This window comes from Stegastes partitus, unplaced genomic scaffold, assembly GCF_000690725.1.
Source record: "Stegastes partitus isolate 25-593 unplaced genomic scaffold, Stegastes_partitus-1.0.2 Scaffold778, whole genome shotgun sequence".
Classification (NCBI taxonomy): Eukaryota; Metazoa; Chordata; class Actinopteri; family Pomacentridae; genus Stegastes; species Stegastes partitus.
The window spans coordinates 301,988-314,048 of NW_007578509.1; the positions used below are offsets into that span (position 1 = coordinate 301,988).

General features: G+C 42.4%; 1 protein-coding gene across 2 annotated transcripts in view; it reads left to right on the forward strand.

The window, feature by feature from the left end:
- The window catches only part of LOC103364767 (bcl-2-like protein 11), a 29,179-nt gene extending 19,952 nt beyond the window's left edge, over positions 1 to 9,227 (forward strand). For both annotated transcript variants that reach the window (XM_008292015.1, XM_008292014.1), the window contains exon 4: positions 7,092 to 9,227. In XM_008292015.1, the coding sequence (XP_008290237.1) occupies positions 7,092 to 7,226 (135 nt within the window). In that variant the 3' untranslated portion in view covers positions 7,227 to 9,227. The remainder of the gene's footprint in view (positions 1 to 7,091) is intronic.
- The last annotated feature ends 2,834 nt before the right edge of the window (positions 9,228 to 12,061 follow it).

A 12,061-nucleotide genomic window follows, 5' to 3' on the forward strand; every position in this document is an offset into this window, starting at 1 on the left:
GTGCAGACGAGTTGTCGCGTCTCCTCTGATTGTTTCCCTGAGATCCGCTGCTGCACCGCTCGCTTTTCTTTTTTCACGTCCGTTGCTCTGTTGCTCCGTTGCATCACACCGGCTCTATTGGGAGCATGTGTCCGTGCATCTGCATGCGCCAGTCGAATTACTCGTTAGAAGCCTGCAGAGTTGCAGTGGCAGCAGGAAAATGATTTGTGGCAGCAGGTTTTCTATTCTCAGATGGTGGAAGGGGGTTATTTGAGGTAAGAGTTCAAGTGAGGGAACTATTAGAGGATCACTAATGTGTGTCTGGATTTGCATGTGTGTGTGTGTGTGTGTGTGTTTCCTTTTCTGTAATCCCGAAGAAAAAGCTTGAAAATCAAGTCTTTTTTTTTCTTTTTTTTGTTGGTGAAGCCGGTTTTGGCTCGGTGTCAGCCTCTCAGCCTGCACTTTGTCAGCTCCGTACATCTGCTTCTGATTTCAGTGGAAATCAAACCTCTCATCCTGACTGTGAAATACGACCAATCATCCAAATAACAGAGCGGCCCTATTGTCAACATAGTGTTTAAAATCTGAGATGATTATTTGTGTTTCCAGATCTCTTGACTCGCTGCAACCTTCTTCGACATTACTGTTTGTACTCGGAATAAAAAACAACAAGATACGACATGTTGACGTGAGGTTTGGAGGTGCTGATAGCTGCATCTTCGACTAAAAGGGCTCTTAAAGCAGCTGTTTTGACCTTTTTTCCAACCTTTAGAGGCTAAGATTACCTCCATACTGAAAGAGGAGATGTGAAACTGGTATCGATGTCTCCAAGAAACTCACAGCAAGCAGTTATCTGACAAATTAATCCAGTTGTAAACACACTCGTTATACACAGTGAGAGGTGGTTTTTAGACACAAGTTGGTCAAAAAGTTTTAAACCACACACATCAGCTCGTAGCTCCTCCCAGGTGCACCACATCCTCCTCTTACATTGTCATTGACAGCCAGCTGCTCACCGTGAGTGCAGATCAACATGTACGGAGACGTGGAGGCATGATGTGGTGGCATTTTGCCCTCCGGGTCAGAAAATCTGAAGTTAAACTGACGTGTATAATACTCTCACTTATCTTGGGTTTTCTAAATTGCCGTAAATCCCAGTCGTCCCCGAGGAGCTTCTCAGATTTAGTGGATGTGATGAACCACAAAAGGCAGCCGACTGTTCTGCTTTAACGGCATCTCGGGGTATCTGGATGTCAGTAGACCATAAAACCGAACATGTAATAGTGAAACAAGCTATCAGTGAGGTTGCTTTGCGCCTTGGGACTCGTAAATCTGCCAGCGCGATCCCTTCCGTCACTCTGCAAACCAGAGACCATCTTGACAGTCGAATCATTGCAGCGGTTGTTGAGGTGAGGAAAGAGCGCTGCAACTCTGCCAACTTTAAAAAACCACAAACCTTCTAAAGCTGCTTTGAGGAGAGACAGGTCTCTAATGTGCAGTACAGTAAACACTGCTGCAAGCAAGTCAACATTAATAACAATAATGTCAGTGTTTCCACAACAAGGAGGCGTAATGACGCCCCGAAAGGCCAAAAACGCTGCAACCTGAGAGCATAAATCTGAGGCAGAATTAATGACTGAGCTGCTGATCTATGGTGATAGCAGGCGCTCAAGCTGTAGGAGATGGAAACACATTGCCAAAAAATCAACTAGAGGAGAGTTTGCTCTTCACTGTACTGCCAAAAACAACAGCTCCTTAAAATCAGTTTGAGCTGCAGCAGCGAGATCCCTCCGTCCCGCCCTACGACCGGCTACTTCCTACGCCGTTGTCTCCTCAAATATTGACTTAAAGCTAGAAGAGTTCATAAGGTGATGATGACTGGGGGAAGGAATCCAAAGAGAGAAGAAGAAGTATCACATGACCTGTCAGAGTAAAGTGTTTTTCCAGATGTGCCTCATGGAGAAAAAAGAGTTTTCTTCTTTCATGGACGATTTAATTTCTGTGAGGAAGATGCTTGCCACTCAAAAAAAAGAAAACCTGATAGGGAATCTAACACCAAAGATGGCAGCTGTATGACAACATGTCCCGCCCCCAAAAAACCCAATCATCTGCTCCAAACCAGGAAACATGTAACCGATCGTGTTGTTGCGCTGACATACATGTGTAGCAGAAGTGTGGGTAACCTTACGTTGAGGCAAACCATCAAACTTGCATGCAGTCTTGATGTCCCAGTGACCATTGAAATTGCAGTTATGGCTCATTTAGATTGGATCCTGGTCTTGTAAGGCTAAAATAAAGCTTTAGGGGCATTAACAAGAGGGTTGGCATGTGGTTAGACCATCCTGTGAGGGCTTTAGCTGCTACTTGCTAACATCACGATGCTACTTCTCTATATTTAGTCATAAACCCAATAGAACAGAAAACTTGACCTCATGTAGGATAGAAAGCATCACTAAGGTCGATCTGGTTGATCCTAAAGGGGACTTGAAAGCCTTCCTGCCCATCCATTTGGATATTTCAGAGTCATGAACCAACCAGATCGCACGGATAAAGAGGTGTGGATGATTTGGACTCGGTTTAAACATGCAGACTCAGTTACAGTCCGATTTGTTGATAAGGGTGGCTGTGGCTCAGGTGGTAGAGCAAGGTTGGCGGTTCGATCCCCGCCCCTCCACAGTCAAAGTGTCCTTGGGCAAGACACTGAACCCGAAGTTGCTCCCAGTGACAGGCAGCAACTTGCATGGCAGCTCTGTCACCATTGGTGCATGAATGGGTGAATGAGAAAAGGTTTTTGGATAAAAGCGCTATATAAGTGATCATTTACCCTTTTGATTGTTCTCCTGTTGCCACTACACAAGCCTACAACCATGATGTCCTGATCCTTATCATAACAAGCTTTTGTGTCATCAAACCATTGGTTGTCTCCAAGTTGTTGCTCCCATCATTAGCATAAAGTCGTACCTTGTTACCCTCCCAGGGTCACACTCCTGGGTGATAGCTAAGTTTCAATTAACGTAGGATGTGCCTGTGTGTCTGTATAGGTAGATGTTGGGTCGAAACACTTGCTGGTGTGTAGGTACCTTTCTTGTAAGTAATCGTTTTTGCCTCTTCCATTTTTGACGTCTTCCTCTACTAGTAAATCTCTCCAGCTTGTCAAACCGCTTCCATCCAGGGTCAGATCTTGTCTCGTCTTTGGTCATCGTTGACCTGTTTGTCTGACTTGGTCAGAAGCAGATGTCGAAGCAGCCTGTGATTCATTACAGGGTTAACGAGTCTTTGCCTCACCTGCTTCCTCCTCTGGCATTAGGGGTTTCTGTGGTTTCTGGCTCACTTTTCGAATCAAACCACACGGCTTTGATATTCCCCTCTCGCTCTCGTCAGTAAGGATCCTGTTTTTCAGAGTGCAGTCTAGCCCCGGGGCAGGAGGCTTATTCTGCGCCAGTCGATGTCTGGATGGCATTGTACAGTCCATCCGGCCGAGCTGTATTTAAAGGGCTCGATGCCAAAACAGGACATCCATCTCACAGCGGAAAGAATTATTCCTGCTTGTAAATTCCTCAGTTGTTCCTGTAAGTGCTTCAGTTAGAGCAGAAGGTTTCTTTCTTTTTTTTTTTAAGGGAACACTTAATTTATCGGAGCAATTAGAGCTTTTTTTTTTTTTTTTTTTAAACTCGGCTTCATATTGACACCTGTGAGCTGCAGTGCAACCCTCCGCTGTCAGCCAATAGGAGCAACTATAGAACACATGCTAAGTAGCTAGCCTCAAAACATGAGCAGGAAATTTTGCTGAGTTGAGTTGAAGGAGTTTCTCTGACGGTGATTGGAAGTGTCTTTTGGTTTCAGATCCCCCTGTGAAGGTCCTCTTTCCTCCGTAGAAGAGACCTTGTTGTTTCTGGAGAGTGTTTTTTTCTTTGTGGCCAATCTTCCTGGAGCGCATTCACTCATGGGAAATGTCCTTTCTGTTTTAATGACCAGGCAGATCTCTTATTGGGGAGAAGCTGCTGCTGCTGCTGCTGCTGCTGGAGCAATAGATCAAGGCAAAGCCATAGAGCTGTCAACTGCAGCAATAGTGAAAACACCTGTTTTAGTCAACAGCCTGCCAAGCTCGACTAAATGACCGCGAAGAAACAGCAAAGGACAGGAAAGAGTTGCGCTGAGTCATACGATGTGAAGCAACTTAAATAAATAAAACTACGGCAGGTGATTTCACTTACGACTCCAGCTGAAGATGGTGAAACGTTTCATGAGAGAAACGCTGAGGGCTGCCAGCAGGGTTCTGGTCATTTTGTCAGATGTTTCAACACTTTGAGCGTGAATCAAACCAGACGCAACTTCCCCTGCTCGCCGACGATTCTCCTGAGGTTTAAGGGGGAAAAAATCATGGAAAAGTCAAGTCGATAATGTGATAATCCACAAGTGCGTCCCTCCGGCTGGTGTCTTCTTTGACATGATTCAGGGAGTAGTTTATGGAGTAATCAGCTCAAGCGGTGCTCCATCAGAGTATCAATCTGCCTCTGAAAGTACAACTCAACAGTTTTATTTATATTATTAACAACAAAAGTCACCTCAGGGCTCTTTCAGTAGGAAGATCAAGACCCTGGAATATTATATTATAGAGTAAAACCCAACAGTTCCTTCCATCAAGCAGTTTGGCGAGAAAAACTCCCTTTTAACAAGAAGAAACCTCCTGAGATTTGAAATATTGGCTTAAAACTTAGCTTGGGGAGTTTAAAGGATAACGGCAAATGAAACATGCTGTTGAGCTGCATTATGGGAAATGTAGGATGCAACGTTTTTGAGGCATCACCTAAGGGGGAACCAAAATTCAAGGTCTCTGAACATTTTTTTCTAAAATCTCATCAGAACCATGTTGGCTCCACGCCTAAGGAGTCCCAGAAGATGAGAATATTATATTAAAACGAGAAACCCAACAAATCCCTTTGCTCAAGCAGTTTGGTGGCAGTGGGAAGAAAAAAAGTCAATTTTAACGAGAAGAAAGGCTCAGGTAGGCCAGATGTCTGCCTTGACCAGTTGGGGTGAGGGTACCATTATAGGAGATGTTTCATGACTCTGGAGAGGTGGTACCATCGAGGTTCTGATGAGATTTTAAAGGTTGGCCTAGATCTTGGCTCATGCAGTTGGAAGGATGAAGGCAAATGAAACATGCCATTGAGTTGCATTATGGGAAACGTAGGATGCAACATTTTTGAAGCATCACTTACCAAGACTCTGAGTTGCTGAACTTTTTTTAAGTCTTGTGCATTTCCTCTCTGGATGAGCAGCATTAAATCTACCCTTTGACACCTCACTACATCATTACATTTAGCCAATATGTCCAGCATTAAGGTTTGCCATCTACTCTTCGAAACATGGAGCTCCCTCAGCAGGAAGTGAGGGGCAGTAGGTGGGGCTTTTGACAGCAGCAGTGGCATCAGGTCGGGGCGTCGCCGTCTGGTTAGCGGAGCACACAGAGACGCAGCAGCAGAACGAACAGAGCGCTGAAGGTTTTAGGATGATTAAAAGGGCTCTTTACATGTTTCTTTGCAGCTATATTTCGCCTGCGTTGCCCTTTGTGGACATGACACAAGGAATGCGTGTTTTCATATTTGCTTTCTGAGCAGAAGAATGTACATGTGGATAAAATGTAGATAAAATAGAAAGTGTGAAACCCACTAGCGTAGGTAGAAACACACGTGTGCATTCAAACATGCATTCACACCTGGAGACGGAGAGAGTCAAAAGAGAGTTGTGGCAGGATGTTGAGAACTATACTTACCTGCTTCCTGTGGATGTAAACATACAGTATGTGTGTCCCTTTGATTCTCAGACATCAAGTGATTCGAAGGTGTTTACGTCTGTGTCACTGCAGAACACTTTGTGAAATTATGCAAATGCCATTACAGACGATTACTGCCAGCATGTATAACTTTATGGACCGTGTTTATGTTGAGGGAGATGAAATGTTCAGCCGATGGTTGAATTTGAGAAATAAAACAATAAAGTCCTTTTTCACCAGTTGACTGCGTGAGGAAGTTTATCCTCCAGCAGCCGTCTTGTCTGATCGAAGCAGGCAGTTGTGAATAAAATAAGGTCTGATGTCACAGTTTTTTCTTTAATACTGGTGATATCAGGTCTATGGAGTAGTGAGAGTGCCAAATTACAAAAATAAATCAATAAAAGAATAATAAAAAAATATAAAAGTGGAAATAAAAAGAAGAATAAATAAAATAAATAATAAATAATGTGGCAATATAAAGCGATATTAATCAAACATGAATCCATCAAAGAAAAGGCTAATAAAAGTTGAAATATAAAGACAAATAAAGAAAATAATAAAAATACTAATAATTTATTTTTGGATTATTTTTTTATTTTATATTCTTATTTTTTTTTTATTTTAAAATTTTTATTTTTTATTGTTTTTTCATTTTTATTTTTTCATTTTTTAATTATTGTTTCCCCCTAATGTTGCCCTAAAGGCATAGGAAATATGTGCATGACAAAAAATAAAAATGAAACATAATAAAAAATAATAAAATAATACATTTAAAAAATAATTAAAACTAAATAAATTAAAAATTAAATATGCAAATACAAAATAATTTAGAAAAAACATTATTATTTTTATTATTTTATTTATTTGTCTTTATATTTCTACATTTATTAACCTTTTCTTTTATGGATTCATTTTTGATTAATATCGCTTTATATCGCCACATTATTTATTTTTTCTTTAATGTATTCTTCTTTTTATTTCCACTTTCTTTTTTTTTATTCTTTTATTGATTTATTTGTGTAATTTGGCTCTCTTATTACTCCATACTGAAATGTTGTGTCTTTATTTCCACACCAAGTGAACACGTCAGACCCTTTCAAACAGAGTTTTGTTCTCAAATGAATCAGCAGGAAAAGTTCACTAATGCCTCCAGTTTTTATGTTTCAACAGTCAATAAAATCTTCTTGCTGCAAACAAGAAGCTTGAATTAGAGTCTGAAAGTCTGACGAGAGCAGTTGCAGTTCTTGGCAAACAGCTTGAGAAGCTGATTTTTCTTTAAATTGCACTCTGCTTGTGACTTGTTTGTGACATTTCCTCCTGTGTCTTTGTGTTCCAGAGGGTGGCAGACGAACATAGACGGGCTGCGATTCCTCTCAACGCCTTCCACCAGGAGCCCGCCACCCTGGTCTGCTTCAGCGTCATGGTCCTGCTGCTCGGATGGATAATTTACAGTGCGAACAGACAGGTTTAGCCTTTGGAAAGCCCAGCAGACGTAGCATTTGTCTAACATGGAAGTTTTCGGATCTTCTGTTTTTTGTGTGTCCCTCCCGTTTCCAATGCGGACTCCGTTGGTCTCTGGAAGGAACTCTACTTTGGATTTTACCTTTTTTTTGCACCACTGTTTTTCCTTGACGGCCTCTGAGCCTTTGTGATACAACCAAAGAGGCGGGATTTTGCACTCCTTTCTGTTTTTTTTTTCTGCGCTGGGGCGGTCGTATCACCTAAACATGCCTCCGCGAAATGCCGCCTGTGGAAACTCAATCGTGCCTTGTACAGTTTCTTGTTTACTTTTTTTAGCTTCTTCTTCTTCTTCTTCTTGAGGGTTTTATTGTACAGACTATGAGTTCCCTGGGCGATCAACTCCGCCCACCCAGGGTTGTTAAATTACGTGGTGGGTCCAGTCCACAAACTCTCCTTCTGATGGTTTCACATCGCACCTGCACTCACATCACGTAAGGATCCAGCTTGCAACAGACTCGCGACCTGTGTGGGAACCAACTGGACAACCGACTGCATTATAGTCCGACGTTTTTAATCGCAGTGTTTCCAAACTACTGTGCCATCTTTTACATTTTTGTTACCATGAAATATATACCTGCTTCTGCCTGCATTGTACATTTTGCGTGAATGAACTGCACACCAGCGTTTCCAGCCACACGGATGCACTTCGTCCTGCTAATCTGGGTACTATTGGACACAGTTATTAAGAGATCATCGTATTACAACTAAAGTCCCATTTGGACGGGTATAAGTAGAGGCTTTTGTTTATGAAAACACATTTCTGTTAGTTTTAAAGACATTTATGCAATAGAAAAAGCGGAAAATTCATCTTTTATCCGTGTGTTTCCTGATTTTTTTTTGCATCCAGTTGGTTCACTATAGACAGCATCACCGGTTAATGCCTGACATGAAGCTGTCTACGCATATTATTATTCAGTTAATCTCATTAATAACAAGTCAGAACCAGCCTACTGTAGTTACAGTAGCAGCCTTCCAGGATTTCAGAACCGGTTTCACCTCTGAATACTACCTACGGATTTGCATTACCAGGTTTCATCTTTGCTCGTGTTGTGTTCAGCATTAAAAACAAAACATTTTGCACGTTAACAACCAAAAAACAGGAGCTGCTCGTCGATGCAGTGACAACATTCAAGTAACTGTTACCAACGTTCCCAATCAGCGGAGTGAGCGAACAAAGTCGACGGCGAAACCAGCCATTCAAACCAGTGTCATGTTTACTCATCGACGTTGATATTCTGCTACAGTGACCCATCAGCCAGTACCGTCTGTCTTCCACCGTTCTTTGTTTCAGCCTCTGGTTTCGCCGTCAGCAGCGAACGTAGGCGGCGAGCAGTTTGTCGACAAGGTCACGTTATCCGTTTATTAGCTCATTGATTCAGGACCCGGCCAAGTCTCCTCGGGCCTGCCAGGTCATTAAACACTCAAAGAGATTTCTGGACACAAACCAAACACTGAATAATGCAGAGTCAAAGAGAGGGAGGGGGGGAGGTTTGTCACTCACGGCTTAGCCAACAGCAACACAGCAAACAGTGGTGATACAGGGTTCACATTAAATACAGTTCTTTTTTTCTTATCTTTGAGTTCTTTGTGCTCATTGAAACACGAGTTGTGTTGCTGTGTGACGAATCGCCAGAAGCCGGGCCGTTGTTTTTGTCATGATTATTAAAATACCTGTTACCACTTTGCACCTGCTTCCACCGGACAGAACGATAGAGAGCTGAGTACATCATGAAAGCCTGTTATGCAAAAAATGTTTGTTCATTTGTATGCATGCATGTCTGTATTCTCCTGATTTAAGATGCATAAATTCACTCTGTTGACGCTGAACAATGTTCGCTTTTTGAATGTACTGTTGTGGACAAAAAGAAGAAAACTCATGCAAGAAAAGATTAGACCGAAGCATTTTATATCACCAAGAGTGCATTTAAAACATGAAAGCTTGGAGAATTAACTGTTTGCTGCTGTTTATTGGAGATAGGGAAGTTAATTAGATGTAGTCTTTTGGTGAATTTGCCGTTTTTTGGCAAAAGAAAATGCAAGTTTATGTAGTTTGTCTAAGTTTGACGATTTTCACTGTTTTGGTCTGCGACCACAGGAGGCAGTAGTGTGCTCATTACGACTTCCTAAACTATTTGTGAACACACAAAAAAAGGCTTAAAATCTAGTCTTTTAGTGAATTGGGCATTTTTTGGCCAAAAAATCTCCCGTTTATCTGGCTTGGCTAAGTTTGCCGTTTGGCTCTGCGACCACAGGGGGCAGTAGTGAGCTCATTACGACTTCTTAAACTGTCCGCGAGTAAAAAAAAAAAAAGGGCTTAGAATCTAGTCTTTTGTGAATTGGACATTTTTGGGCAAAAAAATCTCAAGTTTATGTGGCTAGTTTAAGTTTGTCGATTTTCACCATTTTGCTGTGTGACCACAGGGGGCAGTAGTGTGCACATTACAACTTCTTAAACTGTTTGCGAGCAAAAAAAAAAAAAAAAGGCTTAAAAAGTAGTCTTTTAGTGAATTTGGCATTTTTTGGTGAAAAAATCTCAAGTTTATGTGGCTTGGCTAAGTTTGCCATTGGCTCTGCGACCACAGGGGGCAGTAATGTGCTCATTGCAACTTCTTAAGCTGTTCGCGAGCAAATCAAAAGGCTTAAAATGGTAAATGGTCTACACTTATGTAATGCTTTTCTACCTTGGTAGTACTCAAAGCGCTTTACGATGTTTTCTCATTCACCCATTCACACACCAATGGCGACACCATTGGTTTTGCCCAAGGACACCTCGACTGTGGAGGACCCGGGGATCAAACTGCCAACCTTACGATCACAGGACAACCCCTCTACCACCTGAGCCACAGATTTAAAAGATGAAAATATTAACTTCCCCACCTCCCTTAAAGAAGCACGACATATTCATTCATTCGTTCGTTCTTTGTCCTGCTTTATGATTCATTTTCCATGAATATAGTCTGAACATTGACCAAAGAAAATTGTGCACAGCTCTTGTTTTCTGGGTTCGTTTAGGTGGTACCAATGAAATGCTTCCAGACTCTGTGTTGCCTTGATTAGTGCCAGTAATTACAGAGTCACACCTTCTACACCCGACTGAAAAGAAACTTGTTGTTTTATGTCTGAAAGTGTTTCCATCGCTGTCGCCCTGCGAGGTTAAATGAAGCCCGTTGTAACACAATCAATAATCAAACACACGTTACCGCGCTTGGATGTTTGCACAGTTGTGTCAACACCGACGCGGCACCGATTAATCCTGCCATTCATCACCCCCGCCTCAGCGTTTCAGCTCCTCTGTCATCTGTGTAATCTCACGTTTTAATGGTGTTAAATTATCTGCTCAGCCGCAAGGTTTCGTTTTCAGACTTCCTCCTCCAGCGATTAGCATCGAACACCGAAGGGTGTCTGTCGTTGGAGGCGTAATGTGCAGATTTGGGGGATTACTCGCAGAAATCCTTAAAAAAACGATCCATCTCTGACGCCAGTGTTACACAGAAATGAAGTCCTAAATGCTGGATTAGACGTCCCGGTACAAGAGCAGCACCGATGCGGTTTATTGGATGGAAACGGGCTGCTTGGATGCGTACCATGAAAAACACAAAATGGCCATAAAGCGATGGAAAAACAGCTGAAAACAGGACTTCATCCGACCAGTTCAAGAGTGAAACTTGTGTCATTGCGTCCACATGTGACTTCCACCACGCTGTACCACACTACTCTCTGTTTCTGTTTGTCACATCCTTCCCTGAAATGTCCCAAATAACAGGCAACTGTTCACATTAGACTTCATAACAGTGTCTTCTTTTTTCTTTTTTTTTCTTGTTTCTGGGGAAAATGCACAAGTCTCAGGCTCGTCTTCTGCTTTCCCTCCTTGGCTGTGACACTGAGAGCACTGTTGATTTTCTGATATTGTGCCATGTCAACACCTACAACCTCATTCTGAAGTACTGTATTACAGCTGGAGGAGCGCGAGAGGGGGAGCATGGCAAAGAGGGGAGGAAACCGAGAGGTGAATTGCCGCCTTGTGAAACTGATATGGAAACCTGGTGACGGTCTTCTGTAGGTGTCGGAGCTCAGAAACACTGTGCGTGACATTCAGGGTTCTTACTGACTCGCATCAACACTGCTGGAGCTGCTTTAGCAAATCGCCTGTTTGTAATTGTTTTGGGGGCTTTTAGCGTCGCTGAAAATGGGAGGGAGTCGATGTTCTAGCGTTATGTGGGAAAGTACGTTGATAACTGTTGGCTTTTTTTTTATTTGCACAAGCTTGATTTTCTTTAAAACAGTGCCTACATGTAAAGGAGTTTTTCAATCAGTTGCTGAACAGAAAAATCTATATGTGATGTTCTTTGTGGACAAAAATGTAAATAAACTCTTGACGTTGCAAAAATACCTTCTTAGTTGTCCACCACTTTCAGATGTTGGCTTGCTAAAAACCACTCTTCCTGCAGAAATTGCAAAACGTTTGAGGGTTTTCTGGTTTCAGATCCTCACACAGCCCCCCAGAGGTGGGATTCAGACCTCAGCTTTTACTGTAACCCTACAGTTCCTCTGTCTGAGCCATTTCTTGGTGGATCGTTGTCGCTTCAACTTTTGGACGGATGGTCTCGCACCATCTCGATAAGACTCCATAGTTGAGCCAGGACATTTCCACCACCTGGTGCCAGGCTCTTCTCCTACACATGTACCGTTACTGTGGTAAAACATCTCCGTCTGTGATTCGTGGCACATTATTCGATCGTTTCTGGCACTTTGACACCAACGTTTGCAGAGTTTCCTGCAGACCCT